At 43.3% G+C, this 20,060-nt stretch overlaps 1 protein-coding gene across 1 annotated transcript in view; it reads right to left on the bottom strand.

Annotated features, from left to right (window-relative positions):
* LOC139371460 (dedicator of cytokinesis protein 3-like) overlaps window positions 1-9,155 on the bottom strand; it is a 339,147-nt gene extending 329,992 nt beyond the window's left edge. Inside the window, exon 1 of the mRNA XM_071111887.1 lies at window positions 8,915-9,155. Coding sequence (XP_070967988.1) covers window positions 8,915-8,951 — 37 coding nt within the window. The 5' untranslated portion in view covers window positions 8,952-9,155. The remainder of the gene's footprint in view (window positions 1-8,914) is intronic.
* Between the last annotated feature and the right edge of the window lie 10,905 nt (window positions 9,156-20,060).

Genomic DNA, 20,060 nt, shown 5'->3' with positions numbered 1-20,060 from the left:
TAGTGTAGTACTGTAGTGTAGTACTGTAGTGTAATAGTGTAGTGTTGTACTGTAGTAGTGTAGTACTGTAGTGTTGTACTGTAGTAGTGTAGTACTGTAGTTATGTACTGTAGTAGTGTAGTGTAGTAGTGTAGTACTGTAGTATTGGCCTGTAGTAGTGTGGTACTGTAGTAGTGTAGTACTGTAGGGTTGTACTGTAGTAGTGTAGTGTAGTAGTGTAGTACTGTAGTGTTGGCCTGTAGTAGTGTAGTAGTACTGTAGTAGTGTAGTACTGTAGTGTTGACCTGTAGTAGTGTAGTACTGTAGTAGTGTAGTACTGTAGTAGTGTAGTAGTGTAGTACTGTAGTGTTGACCTGTAGTAGTGTAGTACTGTAGTAGTGTAGTACTGTAGTGTTGACCTGTAGTAGTGTAGTACTGTAGTAGTGTAGTGTAGTACTGTAGTACTGTAGTGTAGTACTGTAGTAGTGTAGTACTGTAGTGGTGTAGTGTAGTACTGTAGTAGTGTAGTGTAGTACTGTAGTAGTGTAGTGTAGTGTAGTACTGTAGTAGTGTAGTACTGTAGTAGTGTAGTAGTGTAGTACTGTAGTAGTGTAGTACTGTAGTAGTGTTGTGTAGTACTGTAGTACTGTAGTGTTGACCTGTAGTAGTGTAGTACTGTAGTAGTGTAGTGTAGTACTGTAGTACTGTATTAGTGTAGTACTGTAGTGTTGTAGTGTAGTACTGTAGTAGTGTAGTGTAGTACTGTAGTAGTGTAGTGTAGTGTAGTACTGTAGTAGTGTAGTACTGTAGTAGTGTAGTAGTGTAGTACTGTAGTAGTGTAGTACTGTAGTAGTGTTGTGTAGTACTGTAGTACTGTAGTGTTGACCTGTAGTGGTGTAGTACTGTAGTAGTGTTGTGTAGTACTGTAGTACTGTAGTGTTGACCTGTAGTGGTGTAGTACTGTAGTAGTGTTGTGTAGTACTGTAGTACTGTAGTGTTGACCTGTAGTGGTGTAGTACTGTAGTAGTGTAGTGTAGTACTGTAGTACTGTAGTGTTGACCTGTAGTTGTGTAGTACTGTAGTAGTGTAGTGTAGTACTGTAGTACTGTAGTACTGTAGTGTTGACCTGTAGTAGTGTTGTACTGTAGTAGTGTAGTACTGTAGTAGTGTTGGCCTGTAGTAGTGTAGTGTTGACCTGTAGTAGTGTAGTACTGTAGTGTTGTAGTGTAGTACTGTAGTAGTGTAGTGTAGTACTGTAGTAGTGTAGTGTAGTGTAGTACTGTAGTAGTGTAGTACTGTAGTAGTATAGTAGTGTAGTACTGTAGTAGTGTTGGCCTGTAGTAGTGTAGTGTTGACCTGTAGTAGTGTAGTACTGTAGTGTTGTAGTGTAGTACTGTAGTAGTGTAGTGTAGTACTGTAGTAGTGTAGTGTAGTGTAGTACTGTAGTAGTGTAGTACTGTAGTAGTATAGTAGTGTAGTACTGTAGTAGTGTAGTACTGTAGTAGTGTTGTGTAGTACTGTAGTGTTGACCTGTAGTAGTGTTGGCCTGTAGTAGTGTAGTGTAGTACTGTAGTAGTGTAGTGTAGTGGTGTAGTGTTATAATGTGCTGTACAGCAGCAGCAGTGGCTTGTGCTCTTCGACAGCTGTGCCACATTTCTACTGACTTAGAGGGAATACAGTGTGCCCTTATCAAGGGGAAAACCAGGCTTTCACAACACATTACATGACACATAGGTGTAGGGGCATCATGGAACCAGAGAAACAAGAGGCATTTCCACAGTGGAAACTGCACACACACAGGAAGTGCCCTGGGTTAGACAGCTCATACAGCCAGCCTGGTCATGCTTGGTTGAGCAAATAACAATACCAAGCAATAATTAGCAGAAAGGATGCCATTCTACTGGAACTGATCAAGGCTTACTATGCCTTCTGGGTAAATGCATCTGGCTATGTATGTTATGTGTGTGTGTGTGTGTGTGTGTGTGTGTGTGTGTGTGTGTGTGTGTGTGTGTGTGTGTGTGTGTGTGTGCGGGCCCTCTGTCAGCTCTCTGCCAAAACCATTACAAACCTGAGACTCCAGCTGCCATCACCGTGAGGGAGTGAACACATCACACGGTTCACAATGACAATGGAGCTGTCCAATCCTCAGCCTGCTGATCCCTACACTCTAGAACCAAAAAGGGGTTTTCGGCCGTCCCCATAGGGAAGACCCTTTGAGGAACTCCTTTTGGCATCAATTTAGAACACTTTTGGGTTCCATGTAGAACACTTTCCACACCTTAATTCTGTTCCACCCTCTCCACACCTTAATTCTGTTCCACCCTCTTCACACCTTAATTCTGTTCCACCCTCTTCACACCTTAATTCTGTTCCACCCTCTTCACACCTTAATTCTGTTCCACCCTCTTCACACCTTAATTCTGTTCCACCCTCTTCACACCTTAATTCTGTTCCACCCTCTTCACACCTTGATTCTGTTCCACCCTCTTCACACCTTGATTCTGTTCCACCCTCTCCATACCCTTATTCTGTTCCACCCTCGTCACACCTTAATTCTGTTCCACCCTCTTCACACCTTAATTCTCTTCCACCCTCTCCACACCTTAATTCTGTTCCACCCTCTCCATACCCTTATTCTGTTCCACCCTCGTCACACCTTAATTCTGTTCCACCCTCTTCACACCTTAATTATGTTCCACCCTCTTCACACCTTAATTCTGTTCCACCCTCTTCACACCTTGATTCTGTTCCACCCTCTTCACACCTTGATTCTGTTCCACCCTCTCCATACCCTTATTCTGTTCCACCCTCGTCACACCTTAATTCTGTTCCACCCTCTTCACACCTTGATTCTGTTCCACCCTCTTCACACCTTAATTCTGTTCCACCCCCTTCACACCTTAATTCTTTTCCAACCCCTTCACACCTTAATTCTGTTCCACCCCCTTCACACCTTAATTCTGTTCCACCCTCTTCACACCTTAATTCTGTTCCACCCCCTTCACACCTTAATTCTGTTCCACCCTCTTCACACCTTAATTCTGTTCCACCCTCTTCACACCTTAATTCTGTTCCACCCTCTTCACACCTTAATTCTGTTCCACCCTCTCCACACCTTAATTCTGTTCCACCCTCTTCACACCTTTACTCTGTTCCACCCTCTCCATACCCGTATTCTGTTCCACCCTCTCCATACCCTTATTCTGTTCCACCCTCTCCATACCCTTATTCTGTTCCACCCTCTCCATACCCTTATTCTGTTCCACCCTCTTCACACCTTAATTCTGTTCCACCCTCTCCATACCCTTATTCTGTTCCACCCTCTCCATACCCTTATTCTGTTCCACCCTCTTCACACCTTAATTCTGTTCCACCCTCTCCATACCCTTGTTCTGTTCCACCCTCTCCATACCCTTATTCTGTTCCACCCTCTCCATACCCTTATTCTGTTCCACCCTCTTCACACCTTAATTCTGTTCCACCCTCTCCATACCCGTATTCTGTTCCACCCTCTCCATACCCTTATTCTGTTCCACCCTCTTCACACCTTAATTCTGTTCCACCCTCTCCATACCCTTATTCTGTTCCACCCTCTCCATACCCTTATTCTGTTCCACCCTCTCCATACCCTTATTCTGTTCCACCCTCTTCACACCTTAATTCTGTTCCACCCCCTTCACACCTTAATTCTGTTCCACCCCCTTCACACCTTTACTCTGTTCCACCCCCTTCACACCTTAATTCTGTTCCACCCTCTTCACACCTTAATTCTGTTCCACCCTCTTCACATCTTAATTCTGTTCCACCCTCTCCATACCCTTATTCTGTTCCACCCTCTTCACACCTTAATTCTGTTCCAACCCCTTCACACCTTAATTCTGTTCCACCCTCTTCACACCTTAATTCTGTTCCACCCTCTTCACACCTTAATTCTGTTCCAACCCCTTCACACCTTAATTCTGTTCCACCCCCTTCACACCTTAATTCTGGTCCACCCTCTTCACACCTTTACTCTGTTCCACCCTCTCCATACCCTTATTCTGTTCCACCCTCTCCATACCCTTATTCTGTTCCGCCCTCTTCACACCTTTACTCTGTTCCACCCTCTTCACACCTTAATTCTGTTCCACCCTCTCCATACCCTTATTCTGTTCCACCCTCTCCATACCCTTATTCTGTTCCACCCTCTCCATACCCTTATTCTGTTCCACCCTCTTCACACCTTAATTCTGTTCCACCCTCTCCATACCCTTATTCTGTTCCACCCTCTTCACACCTTAATTCTGTTCCACCCTCTTCACACATTCATTCTGTTCCACCCTCTTCACACCTTAATTCTGTTCCAACCCCTTCACACCTTAATTCTGTTCCAACCCCTTCACACCTTAATTCTATTCCACCCTCTTCACACCTTAATTCTGTTCCAACCCCTTCACACCTTAATTCTGTTCCACCCTCTTCACACCTTAATTCTGTTCCACCCTCTTCACACCTTAATTCTGTTCCACCCTCTCCATACCCTTACTCTGTTCCACCCTCTTCACACCTTAATTCTGTTCCAACCCCTTCACACCTTAATTCTGTTCCACCCCCTTCACACCTTAATTCTGGTCCACCCTCTTCACACCTTTACTCTGTTCCACCCTCTCCATACCCTTATTCTGTTCCACCCTCTCCATACCCTTATTCTGTTCCACCCTCTTCACACCTTTACTCTGTTCCACCCTCTTCACACCTTAATTATGTTCCACCCTCTCCATACCCTTATTCTGTTCCACCCTCTCCATACCCTTATTCTGTTCCACCCTCTCCATACCCTTATTCTGTTCCACCCTCTTCACACCTTAATTCTGTTCCACCCTCTCCATACCCTTATTCTGTTCCACCCTCTTCACACCTTAATTCTGTTCCACCCTCTTCACACATTAATTATGTTCCACCCTCTCCATACCCTTATTCTGTTCCACCCTCTTCACACCTTAATTCTGTTCCACCCTCTTCACACCTTAATTCTGTTCCACCCTCGTCACACCTTAATTCTGTTCCACCCTCTTCACACCTTAATTCTGTTCCACCCTTTCCATACCCTTATTCTGTTCCACCCTCGTCACACCTTAATTATGTTCCACCCTCGTCACACCTTAATTCTGTTCCACCCCCTTCACACCTTAATTCTGTTCCACCCTCTCCACACCTTAATTCTGTTCCACCCTCTTCACACCTTAATTCTGTTCCACCCTCTTCACACCTTAATTCTGTTCCACCCTCTTCACACCTTAATTATTTTCCACCCTCTTCACACCTTAATTCTGTTCCAACCCCTTCACACCTTAATTCTGTTCCACCCTCTTCACACCTTAATTCTGTTCCACCCTCTTCACACCTTAATTCTGTTCCACCCCCTTCACACCTTAATTCTGTTCCACCCTCTACACACCTTAATTCTGTTCCACCCTCTCCACACCTTAATTCTGTTCCACCCTCTCCACATCTTAATTCTGTTCCACCCTCTTCACACCTTAATTCTGTTCCACCCCCTCCACATCTTAATTCTGTTCCACCCTCTTCACACCTTTACTCTGTTCCACCCTCTTCACACCTTTACTCTGTTCCACCCTCTCCATACCCTTATTCTGTTCCACCCTCTCCATACCCTTATTCTGTTCCACCCTCTCCATACCCTTATTCTGTTCCACCCTCTCCACACCTTAATTCTGTTCCACCCTCTCCACACCTTAATTCTGTTCCACCCTCTCCACACCTTAATTCTGTTCCACCCCCTTCACACCTTAATTCTGTTCCACCCTCTCCACATCTTAATTCTGTTCCACCCCCTTCACACCTTAATTCTGTTCCACCCTCGTCACACCTTAATTCTGTTCCACCCTCTTCACACCTTAATTCTGTTCCACCCTCTCCATACCCTTATTCTGTTCCACCCTTGTCACACCTTAATTCTGTTCCACCCTCTTCACACCTTAATTCTGTTCCACCCTCTCCATACCCTTATTCTGTTCCACCCTCGTCACACCTTAATTCTGTTCCACCCCCTTCACACCTTAATTCTGTTCCACCCTCTTCACACCTTAATTCTGTTCCACCCTCTCCACACCTTAATTCTGTTCCACCCTCTCCACATCTTAATTCTGTTCCACCCCCTTCACACCTTAATTCTGTTCCACCCTCGTCACACCTTAATTCTGTTCCACCCTCGTCACACCTTAATTCTGTTCCACCCTCTTCACACCTTAATTCTGTTCCACCCTCGTCACACCTTAATTCTGTTCCACCCTCTTCACACCTTAATTCTGTTCCACCCTCTTCACACCTTAATTCTGTTCCACCCTCTTCACACCTTAATTCTGTTCCACCCTCGTCCACACCTTAATTCTGTTCCACCCTCTCCATACCCTTATTCTGTTCTACCCTCTCCATACCCTTATTCTGTTCCACCCTCTTCACACCTTAATTCTGTTCCACCCTCTCCACACCTTAATTCTGTTCCACCCTCTCCACATCTTAATTCTGTTCCACCCTCTTCACACCTTAATTATGTTCCACCCTCTTCACATCTTAATTCTGTTCCACCCTCTTCACACCTTAATTCTGTTCCACCCTCTTCACACCTTAATTCTGTTCCACCCTCTTCACACCTTAATTCTGTTCCACCCTCTTCACACCTTAATTCTGTTCCACCCTCTTCACACCTTAATTCTGTTCCACCCCCTTCACACCTTAATTCTGTTCCACCCTCTTCACACCTTAATTCTGTTCCACCCTCTCCACACCTTAATTCTGTTCCAACCCCTTCACACACACTCACACACTTATTCCCCCTCCCCCCAAAACACACACTTATAACAAAGCCAGATGTATTTTACAGTAGTTAAATATTAATTAGTTTTTATGCATTTAACCAGTTAAGTCGGTAAAGAACAAATTCCTATTTACAATGACAGCCTAGACCGGCCAAACCCGGACGACGCTGGGCCAGTTGAGCGCCGCCCCTATGGGATGCCCAATCCCGGCCAGTTGTGATACAGCCTGGGTTCGAACCAGGCTGTCTGTAGTGACACCTCCGGCACTGAGATGCAGTGCCACTTGGGGAGCGCGAGCGAGCGAGCACGCACGCACGCACGCACGCACGCACGCACGCACGCACACACCCTATGAAACAGGGTTGGTTATGCACAGACTCCCTTTAGACTCAGTAATGTAGGAAAACCTTCCATATCCCTCCACTCCTCCAACACTGATTAAATGAGGACATATAATATACCAGCTATCTGTGTGTTAACTCTTTACTGTCTGAAGTGATAAGAGGGGGGGGGGGGGGGGGGGGAATTAACTCCCTGGAGGCAATCAGGTAGAATATTGGCCAGTCACAATGTCAGCTTCCACATGTAGATAGGCCTTCGGGGTTATATTGAGAGAGTGATCATAAAATATAAATTCAATAGAATAGAACACTTTATTTTGCAATCAAAGAGTGCTGGTTTATTTACATTGTAAACTGCACAACATGACTGTTTGAACTGTACTCTGCTGAGCCTATGGTATAGTAACCAATCTAGCTACGGCCTTCGTCTCTGTCTGTCACTCCTAGTGGGATGCAGGGCATGTCTTTGACTGGTTGGTGAGAACTCAGTGTGTGCTGGGCTGCCTGGCTGAAGGGCCCGAGGGCTGGAACTGCATTCAGACTGCATCCATTCCTTTACAAAGAGCCATTTATTAGGTGGCCAAGCTGAATAGCTGTTTTCAATGCTCAGCCACAATCTCTCATAGTCCCTTTGGAGAGCATCCATGAGTCTCTCTCTCTCTCTCTCTCTCTCTCTCTCTCTCTCTCTCTCTCTCTGTCTCTCTCTCTCTCTCTCTCTCTCTCTCTCTCTCTCTCTCTCTCTCTCTCTCTCTCTCTCTCTCTCTCTCTCTCTCTCTCTCTCTCTCTCTCTCTCTCTCTCTCTCTCTCTCTCTCTCTCTCTCTCTCTCTCTCTCTCTCTCTCTCTCTCCTTGGTTTTCCCATAAACCTATCTTCGTGCCTATGAAAGATGTGGGTTGTTTTTGGGGTTGTTTCTGCTTTTTTAAAGTTGTATTGGTCTGTGTAGAAATAAAAATGTGGTTAAGAAGCTTCATATTCAACTCCAATGACCCGCTATTCCCAAGTGTTACTCAGCTGCGATGAATTGGACTTGCTAAGCAGCCTGTTGTCAACATGCTAAGCAGCCTGTTGTCAACATTTCCTTCCCCTGCTCTCAATGGCTTTTGCATTTCCGTGGATGGTCTGTCAATTTGAGACACAGAGTAGAAACCATTGTCTGTCACTTAATGAAACATGGAGGTCTGGCTGTTCCACATTCTAACAGTGAGTGTATGTCAGCAACAACATAATAAATAAATAAATAAAGAATACAAATAAATAAAGAATAGAATAGAATTCACATTTCTCTATATCTCCTATTCATTGAGCTGAGTAGCGCACCTGTTGTAACGGTACTTTCCCATCGCCCTCTGTTGGAGATGGAAGCAGTAGCTTTGACTAGGTGATATTACAGATTTCGTCTTCGATTAAAACAGTGACATCACGAAGTCCTTCAACATGAGAAACATGTGTGTTTTTTTTAGGTCGTTGATTTAAATAAAAAAATAATAAAAAAAACAGGAATAGCCAAGGGCTACAATGTTGTCCTATGTCTTCTAGACGCAAGATAACGTGACAGTTTGGAAAAATGAACAGAAATGTCAACACGTGTTTGGCTGCTGGCTGGGTTCAGTGCTCCCACCAAGACCTGATCATATTGGCGACATAAACTGCTTCTATTCCAGTATTGAACCGTGAGGGACAGACTCGTTGAATAGAGAAAGACAGACAGACATAGGCCTAAATAAAAGCTATATTATTTAGATTAAAACAATATTACTGAATTTAATAAAAACTCACCAACTCCGATTTTCTCCTCTTCCGTCGGGGTCCACATGATCCTGGTAAAATTCCAGGTAAACCTAGCACGGGTTCGCCGTTATCATGGAAAAAGGGACCGGGAAAAGTTGCATAAACCGCTCAGATCCACGGAAATGTATCACTGCGTCTCAACGCCTTGCAAATAAAAGAAAACCAAAGTGGAATGTGCGTTCATATTTCGCCTCTGAAACGATGCATTTTCTGGTCCGGTCCACAGTCAGTGCATCTTGCTGTCATACAACAACGTTGACTCAGTCTATCGCAGTAAGTGCTAGGAGGTTGTTATCCTATCCGGTTGAGGCTGCCTCGTCACTTCTGTACGAATCGCTCAACTCTATCAATGCAGCCGCAGCATCTCCCGCGGTCCACTGCCGGGATGGAGAGAAACACCTTATTTATTCATTTCAAACCTCCGGGTACACAGCAACACAGCACAGCAGGTTCATTTTCTGTCTGTCGATCCCAAACTCGTTATTGGGTCGGATAAATTGATAATACATGCTTTAAAACGGTCCTATATCGCTGTGGGTTAACAAGTCAACCATTTAGAGCCCACGGAGAGAGTGAATGTCGCAACAGCACTGAGAGAAAGAGAGAGAACGAGAGAGAGAGAGAGAGAAAGAGAGAGAGAGAGAGAGAAAGAGAGAGATATGTCCAGTTGTTTACGATGTAACTTGAGTGTGTGAACGGGATACTCAATGCAGTCACCGCTGCGCCATCTTTTAGCCTATCCACATAACGCAAATTGCCAAATAGTTCATCCTTTGATGGGACACAGATGGGGCATAGAGACAAAACAACACCACATCCCAAACCAAAGCTCATTACAGGAACTAAAGCCAGGAGAGGAGAGAGATCTAGGTTAAGGTATGCCAACTGTCTCTCTCTCTGATCTCTCTCTCTCTCTCTGTGTGTGTGTGTGTGAGAAAGAGAGAGGTGCCAGTCCAGTTGTCTTCGTTACACACATACACACACACACACACACACACACACACACTCAGTTACAAAAGTTAGAAAGCAACCGTGTTTTGGAAAACAGCAAAACTGTTAAATCAATCACAGAACTAAATGGGTACTGCAATGGCATTTCTATTGAAGGTCTATTACCTTACAGAAAAATCACATGATCTCACCTGTGGAAAATCACATGATCTCACCTGTGGAAAATCACATGATCTCACCTGTGGATAATCACATGATCTCACCTGTGGAAAATCACATAATTTCACCTGTGGAAAATCCCATGATCTCACCTGTGGATAATCACATGATCTCACCTGTGGAAAATCACATGATCTCACCTGTGGAAAATCCCATAATTTCACCTGTGGATAATCACATGATCTCACCTGTGAAAAATCACATAATTTCACCTGTGGAAAATCCCATGATTTCACCTGTGGAAAATCACATGATCTCACCTGTGGAAAATCCCATGATCTCACCTGTGGAAAATCCGATGATCTCACCTGTGGATAATCACATGATCTCACCTGTGGATAATCACATCATTTCACCTGTGGAAAATCACATGATCTCACCTGTGGAAAATCACATGATCTCACCTGTGGATAATCACATGATCTCACCTGTGGAAAATCCCATGATTTCACCTATGGAAAAAACACATAATTTCGCATGAATTTTCACGTTCCTTCACAAACTAATCGCAGTCACATAGTCGTGTACTATCGCGTTCCCATTGTTGTATACTATCGCGTTCCCATAGTCGTTCGTATACTATCGCGTTCCCATAGTCGTGTACTAATCGCGTTCCTATAGTCGTGTACTAATCGCGTTCCCATAGTCGTGTACTAATCGCGTTCCCATAGTCGTATACTAATCGCGTTCCCATAGTCGTGTACTAATCGCGTTCCCATAGTCGTGTACTAATCGCGTTCCCATAGTCGTGTACTAATCGCGTTCCCATAGTCGTATACTAATCGCGTTCCCATAGTCGTATACTAATCGCGTTCCCATAGTCGTGTACTAATCGCGTTCCCATAGTCGTGTACTAATCGCGTTCCCATAGTCGTGTACTAATCGCGTTCCCATAGTCGTGTACTAATCTCGTTCCCATAGTCGTGTACTAATCGCGTTCCCATAGTCGTGTACTAATCGCGTTCCCATAGTCGTGTACTAATCGCGTTCCCATAGTCGTGTACTAATCGCGTTCCCATAGTCGTATACTAATCACGTTCCCATAGTCGTGTACTATCGCGTTCCCATAGTCGTATACTAATCACGTTCCCATAGTCGTGTACTATCGCGTTCCCATAGTCGTATACTATTGCGTTCCCATAGTCGTGTACTAATTGTGTTCCCATAGTCACGTTCCCATAGTCGTGTACTAATTGCGTTCCCATAGTCATGTACTATCGCGCTCCCATAGTCGTATACTATCGCATTCCCATAGTCGTATACTATCGCGTTCCCATAGTCGTGTACTAATCGCGTTCCCATAGTCGTATACTATCGCGTTCCCATAGTCGTGTACTAATCGCGTTCCCATAGTCGTATACTCTCGCGTTCCCATAGTCGTGTACTAATCGCGTTCCCATAGTCGTATACTATCGCGTTCCCATAGTCGTGTACTAATCGCGTTCCCATAGTCGTATACTATCGCGTTCCCATAGTCGTGTACTAATCGCGTTCCCATAGTCGTATACTAATCGCGTTCCCATAGTCGTGTACTAATCGCGTTCCCATAGTCGTATACTAATCACGTTCCCATAGTCGTGTACTATCGCGTTCCCATAGTCGTATACTAATCACGTTCCCATAGTCGTGTACTATCGCGTTCCCATAGTCGTATACTATCGCGTTCCCATAGTCGTGTACTAATTGTGTTCCCATAGTCACGTTCCCATAGTCGTGTACTAATTGCGTTCCCATAGTCATGTACTATCGCGCTCCCATAGTCGTATACTATCGCGTTACCATAGTCGTGTACTATCACAAAACAGCAAAGACAAGTATAATCATCTAAAAGTGAAGTGAAATTGTCAGACTCCAGACACCCAAAGTCAGTAGCCATTTGTTCATTTCACCTTTATTTAACCAGGTAGGCCAGTTGAGAACACCTTTATTTAACCAGGTTGGCCAGTTGAGAACACCTTTATTTAACCAGGTTGGCCAGTTGAGAACACCTTTATTTAACCAGGTTGGCCAGTTGAGAACAAGTTCTCATTTAGAACTGTGACCTGGCCAAGATAAAGCAAAACAATGCGACACAAACAACAACACAGAGTTACGCATGGAATAAACGAACGTAAAGTCAATAATACAACAAAACAATCCTTATATACAGTGTGTGCAAATGAGGTAAGATTGGGGAGGTAAAGGCAAAAAATAGGCCATAGAGGCGAAGTAATTACAATTTAGCAATTAAACACTGAAGTGATTGTTGTGCAGAAGATGAATGTGGAAGTAGAGATACTGGGGTGCAAAGGAGCAACAACAACAAAAATAATAATAAATAACAATATGGGGATGAGGTAGTTGGATTAGCTATTTACAGATGGGCTATGGTGCAATGATCTGTGAGCTGCTCTGACAGCTGATGCTTAAAGTTAGTGATACACCAAGTCAGTAGCCATTTGTTCATTTCACCTTTATTTAACCAGGTTGGCCAGTTGAGAACACCTTTATTTAACCAGGTTGGCCAGTTGAGAACACCTTTATTTAACCAGGTTGGCCAGTTGAGAACAAGTTCTCATTTAGAACTGTGACCTGGCCAAGATAAAGCAAAACAATGCGACACAAACAACAACACAGAGTTACGCATGGAATAAACAAACGTAAAGTCAATAATACAACAAAACAATCCTTATATACAGTGTGTGCAAATGAGGTAAGATTGGGGAGGTAAAGGCAAAAAATAGGCCATAGAGGCGAAGTAATTACAATTTAGCAATTAAACACTGAAGTGATTGTTGTGCAGAAGATGAATGTGGAAGTAGAGATACTGGGGTGCAAAGGAGCAACAACAACAAAAATAATAATAAATAACAATATGGGGATGAGGTAGTTGGATTAGCTATTTACAGATGGGCTATGGTGCAATGATCTGTGAGCTGCTCTGACAGCTGATGCTTAAAGTTAGTGATACACCAAGTCTGGAACCAACAGGACCCTGAACAGCTTCTATACCCCAAAGCCCTAAGTCTGCTACATAGTAAGTCCCGGCAGCTATTGGTTAACTATTTAACTATCTGCATTGACTCTTTTTTTTTGACTCATCACATACTCTGCTGCTACTGGTCACTATCTGTCACTGTATTCCTAGTTATATGTACACATCTACCTCAATTACAGCGTACCCCTGCACATTGACTCAGTACTGGTACCCTGTGTATAGAGCCTAGTTATCGTTACTCATTGACTCAGTACTGGTACCCTGTGTATAGAGCTTAGTTATCGTTACTCATTGACTCAGTACTGGTACCCTGTGTATAGAGCCTAGGTATCATTACTCATTGACTCAGTACTGGTACCATGTGTATAGAGCCTAGTTATCATTACTCAATGCTGGTACCCAGTGTATAGAGCCTAGTTATCATTACTCATTGACTCAGTACTGGTACCATGTGTATAGAGCCTAGTTATCATTACTCAGTGCTGGTACCCTGTGTATATAACCTAGTTATCATTACTCAGTACTGGTATCCTGTGTATAGAGCCAAGTTATCATTACTCAGTACTGGTACCCTGTGTATAGAGCCAAGTTATCATTACTCAGTACTGGTACCCTGTGTATATAACCTAGTTATCATTACTCAGTACTGGTACCCTGTGTACAGAGCCTAGTTATCATTACTCATTGACACTAACCTTTAGAACATGCACTAACCTTTAGAACATGCCCTAACCTTTAGAACATGCACTAACCTTTAGAACATGCACTAACCTTTAGAACATGTACTAACCTTTATAACCTTTAGAACATGCACTAACCTTTATAACCTTTAGAACATGTACTAATCTTTAGAACATGTACTAACCTTTATAACATTTAGAACATGCACTAACCTTTAGAACATGCACTAACCTTTAGAACATGTACTAACCTTTATAAACTTTAGAACATGCACTAATCTTTAGAACATGTACTAACCTTTAGAACATGTACTAACCTTTATAACCTTTAGAACATGCACTAACCTTTAGAACATGCACTAACATTTAGAACATGCAGTAACCTTTAGAACATGCACTAACCTTTAGAACATGTACTAACCTTTATAACCTTTAGAACATGCACTAACCTTTAGAACATGCACTAACCTTTAGAACATGCACTAACCTTTAGAACATGTACTAACCTTTAGAACATGTACTAACCTTTATAACCTTTAGAACATGCACTAACCTTTATAACCTTTAGAACATGTACTAACCTTTATAACCTTTAGAACATGCACTAACCTTTAGAACATGCACTAACCTTTAGAACATGTACTAACCTTTAGAACATGCACTAACCTTTAGAACATGTACTAACCTTTAGAACATGTACTAACCTTTAGAACATGTACTAACCTTTAGAACATGCAATAACCTTTAGAACATGCACTAACCTTTAGAACATGCACTAACCTTTAGAACATGCACTAACCTTTAGAACATGCACTAACCTTTTAGTACCTTTAGAACATGTACTAACCTTTATAACCTTTAGAACATGCACTAACCTTTAGAACATGCACTAACCTTTAGAACATGTACTAACCTTTAGAACATGCACTAACCTTTAGAACATGTACTAACCTTTAGAACCTTTAGAACATGTACTAACCTTTATAACCTTTAGAACATGCACTAACCTTTAGAACATGCACTAACCTTTAGAACATGTACTAACCTTTAGAACATGCACTAACCTTTAGAACATGTACTAACCTTTATAACCTTTAGAACATGCACTAACCTTTAGAACATGCACTAACCTTTAGAACATGCACTAACCTTTAGAACATGCACTAACCTTTAGAACATGCACTAACCTTTAGAACATGCACTAAGCTTTAGAACATGTACTAAACTTTAGAACATGCACTAACCTTTAGAACATGCACTAACCTTTAGAACATGCACTAACTTTTAGAAGATGCACTAACTTTTAGAACATGTACTAACCTTTAGAACTAACCTTTAGAACATGCACTAACCTTTGGAACATGCACTAACCTTTAGAACACGTACTAACCTTTAGAACTAACCTTTAGAACATGTACTAACCTTTAGAACTAACCTTTAGAACATGCACTAACCTTTAGAACTAACCTTTAGAACATGTACTAACCTTTAGAACATGCACTAACCTTTAGAACATGCACTAACCTTTAGAACTAACCTTTAGAACATGTACTAACCTTTAGAACATGTACTAACCTTTAGAACATGTACTAACCTTTAGAACATGCACTAACCTTTATAACCTTTAGAACATGCACTAACCTTTAGAACATGCACTAACCTTTAGAACTAACCTTTAGAACTAACCTTTAGAACATGTACTAACCTTTAGAACATGTACTAACCTTTAGAACATGCACTAACCTTTAGAACTAACCTTTAGAACTAACCTTTAGAACATGTACTAACCTTTAGAACATGCACTAACCTTTATAACCTTTAGAACATGCACTAACCTTTAGAACATGCACTAACCTTTAGAACCTTTAGAACATGCACTAACCTTTATAACCTTTAGAACATGCACTAACCTTTAGAACATGTACTAACCTTTATAACCTTTAGAACATGCACTAACCTTTAGAACATGCACTAACCTTTAGAACATGTACTAACCTTTAGAACATGCACTAACCTTTAGAACCTTTAGAACATGCACTAACCTTTAGAACCTTTAGAACATGCACTAACCTTTAGAACATGCACTAACCTTTAGAACCTTTAGAACATGCACTAACCTTTAGAACATGCACTAACCTTTAGAACCTTTAGAACATGCACTAACCTTTAGAACATGCACTAACCTTTAGAACATGTACTAACCTTTAGAACATGCACTAACCTTTAGAACATGCACTAACCTTTAGAACTAACCTTTAGAACTAACCTTTAGAACATGTACTAACCTTTAGAACATGCACTAACCTTTAGAACATGCACTAACCTTTATAACCTTTAGAACATGCACTAACCTTTAGAACATGCACTAACCTTTAGAACATGTACTAACCTTCAATAATGTCTTGTAACAACAAGGCTTATAATACGTTATAGCTTAACATTGTCAACAGACTCACACTGGTCTGTATTTAGTCAGGCTATTTAGTCATTTACCGTTGCAACGCGCCGGATGATGGCTTGTCATAAAGTAGCTCTCGGTTGATGATGACAGCTCCTAGGTCCTCTGCACTGACACCGGTCTCGGCAGATGCTGTCCATGTAGGTTTCATGTGCTCTTGCAGGAGGACTTTGCCCACGACAGAAAACAAAAGGTGAATTCTCCCCTAGACGCTGATCTTAGGTTAGTTTTGAAGTTGATCCTGGATCTGCTCCTAGGGGAAACTTTTCCCATAAGAGGGAACCCACAGTAACAGACCGCTGAGTAGGCGGCTAGCACGTGGTTCCTGCGGCTAGCACGGGGTTCCTGCGGCTAGCACGGGGTTCCTGCGGCTAGCACGGGGTTCCTGCGGCTAGCACGGGGTTCCTGCGGCTAGAATGGGGTTCCTGCGGCTAGCACGGGGTTCCTACAACAGTGGTGAGATGATTACGGGCTTCTGAGTTGCGCAGAAGTCTAAGGCACTGCATCTCAGTGCAAGAGGCGTCACTACAGACCCTGGTTCGATTCCAGGCTGCATCACATCCGGTCTTGATTTGGAGTCCCATAGGGCGGCGCACAATTGGCCCAGCGACGGCCGGGGTAGGCCGTCATTGTAACTAAGAATTTTGTTCTAAACTGACTTTTAAGTTTTACAATGCATTTGAACCAACATTAACAGCCTTGCAATCTAGCGAAGGAATCGCAACAGAGTAGGAGGCAGCCGCATCCTGTACGGTCCCAGATCTCAGCTACAGATTAGCCAAGTGACAAGACGCATCCTGTACGGTCCCAGATCTCAGCTACAGATTAGCCAAGTGACAAGACGCATCCTGTACGGTCCCAGATCTCAGATACAGATTAGCCAAGTGACAAGACGCATCCTGTACGGTCCCAGATCTCAGCTACAGATTAGCCAAGTGACAAGACGCATCCTGTACGGTCCCAGATCTCAGCTACAGATTAGCCAAGTGACAAGACGCATCCTGTACGGTCCCAGATCTCAGCTACAGATTAGCCAAGTGACAAGACGCATCCTGTACGGTCCCAGATCTCAGCTACAGATTAGCCAAGTGACAAGACGCATCCTGTACGGTCCCAGATCTCAGCTACAGATTAGCCAAGTGACAAGACGCATCCTGTACGGTCCCAGATCTCAGCTACAGATTAGCCAAGTGACAAGACGCATCCTGTACGGTCCCAGATCTCAGCTACAGATTAGCCAAGTGACAAGACGCATCCTGTGCGGCCCCAGATCTCAGATACAGATTAGCCAAGTGACAAGACGCATCCTGTACGGTCCCAGATCTCAGCTACAGATTAGCCAAGTGACAAGACGCATCCTGTACGGTCCCAGATCTCAGATACAGATTAGCCAAGTGACAAGACGCATCCTGTACGGCCCCAGATCTCAGCTACAGATTAGCCTAGTGACAAGACGCATCCTGTACGGTCCCAGATCTCAGCTACAGATTAGCCAAGTGACAAGACGCATCCTGTACGGTCCCAGATCTCAGCTACAGATTAGCCAAGTGACAAGACGCATCCTGTACGGTCCCAGATCTCAGCTACAGATTAGCCAAGTGACAAGACGCATCCTGTACGGTCCCAGATCTCAGCTACAGATTAGCCAAGTGACAAGACGCATCCTGTACGGTCCCAGATCTCAGCTACAGATTAGCCAAGTGACAAGACGCATCCTGTACGGCCCCAGATCTCAGCTACAGACAAGACACTTACTTGCAAGTTAAAAATAACACACTAGTCTGGCAAGACACACACAGAGAGAAAGAGAGAGAGAGAGATGCACACAGAGAGAGAGAGAGAGAGAGAGAGAGATGCACACACAGAGAGAGAAAGAGAGAGATTAGAGAGAGAGAGATGCACACACACAGATACAGTCCTTGGTGACTCCAGTTGGTGACTTTGATCCTGGTGAAGGGCTCCACATGAGGGAGGACCGGTAGAGAAAGGGTAGCCTGGAGAACACACACACACACTCACCCACCAACACACACACACACTCACCCACCAACAAACACACACACACTCACCAACACGCGACAGTTTACTATCAGTCATGTTCTCAGATAAGAGGATGACTGTATATTGTACATTCAGATACTGGAAAATAGTGGAGATACTGTTGAGTGTTTGCTTCCCTTGTCACTCAGCTTTCTAGGGAAACATTGTTACAACCATTCAAAAACATCCTGTATGTTTCGATGAAACTGTCCGGAACAATTACATCGACACCAGTTAAGAGGAAAATTCAAATGGAGCTGAAAGTTTGAAATATGCAGCACACTGTGTTGAAATCGGTGTTCAAGTCCAGTCAGTTTCTCCTTGTAGAATAGAGAAAGGAAGATTAGGAGGGGGGGTCTATAAATCACAACATTTAATAGAACATTATATGGTATCTCTACGACCTTCTCTGCATTTAATAACTGCATTGTCAGAAGTATTGGCCAAGAAGTTTGTCCTTGTGTGAGGGCAGAGCGACGTCTTTTCCTGGAGATTGGCACAGGAACTCAGTGAGATTTATGCAGAACATTGTATCTCTTATGGCAGAGACAGTCAAATCTTACCCTACAAAGTCCAGAGTTCTGCTGGGTTTCTGTTCGACCTGATAACTGCACCCATATGGTGTCTAAGTCACTGTTTGATTAGAGGGAAGTATGAAGAACAAAGAAAACGAGTGGAACTTTCTTCGAGGTCCAGATTTGTATTGGACGGCTTCTATGGTGTTCACTAGATAAATCATGACTGCATTCTTGTTTATTTACCCAGACAGTCACTCAGTAACAATTGCCACTGCTTTCCAGGGAGGCATTGTTAGCTTATTGTGAAAGACCTTGGCATTGGGTCAGGCACACATCTTGTCCTGGAAGAGAATGGCACTCTGTACCTCGGTGATAGTGTTGTATCTCTCCCTCAGGCTGATGTCCCCTACAATGTATCGTCAAAGACAGATTCACAAGACTTGGACTGGTACACTGAACACCACAAATCTTGACATGTTGACACAAAAAAAGGTATAAACAGGTAGTCTAGTGGTTAGAGTGTAGAGGCGGCAGGGAGCCTTGTGGTTAGAGTGTAGAGGGGGCAGGTAGTCTAGTGGTTAGAGTGTAGAGGTGGCAGGTAGCCTAGTGGTTAGAGTGTAGAGGCGGCAGGGAGCCTAGTGGTTAGAGTGTAGAGGCGGCAGGGAGCCTAGTGGTTAGAGTGTAGAGGCGGCAGGTAGCCTAGTGGTTAGAGTGTAGAGGCAGCAGGGAGCCTAGTGGTTAGAGTGTAGAGGCAGCAGGGAGCCTAGTGGTTAGAGTGTAGAGGTGGCAGGGAGCCTAGTGGTTAGATCGTAGAGGAGGCAGGTAGCCTAGTGGTTCGAGCGTTGGACTAGTAACCGAAAGGTTGCAAGATGGAATCCCCGAGCTGACAAGGTAAAAATCTGTTGTTCTGCTCCCTGAATAAGGCAGTTATAACCCACTGTTCCTAGACCAGTTAACCCACTGTTCCAAGACCGTCATTGAAAATAAGAATTTGTTCTTAACTGACTTGCCTAGTTAAATAAAGGTAAAATAAAAATTACCTGACTGCAGGATTTAATCAAGTGCTACACAAATCCAACACCATTCTATGTTAAAGTAGAATTAAACAAATTGACATTAAGCATTTTTCTCAAAACGGAGAAAACTTTATTTAGATTTTTTCCCCCCTCCACATATTAAAATAGATCAACTCTAAACAATGTACGTCTTTAGAAGTTGTGATCCTTTCCAAAATAAGGACACAACTTAAAGCACTTAACCAACAGAACTCAAATAAATTCATATTAATTGT

This window comes from Oncorhynchus clarkii, chromosome 17 (genome assembly GCF_045791955.1).
Source record: "Oncorhynchus clarkii lewisi isolate Uvic-CL-2024 chromosome 17, UVic_Ocla_1.0, whole genome shotgun sequence".
Classification (NCBI taxonomy): Eukaryota; Metazoa; Chordata; class Actinopteri; order Salmoniformes; family Salmonidae; genus Oncorhynchus; species Oncorhynchus clarkii.
This window is presented reverse-complemented; position numbering and strand designations above follow the sequence as displayed.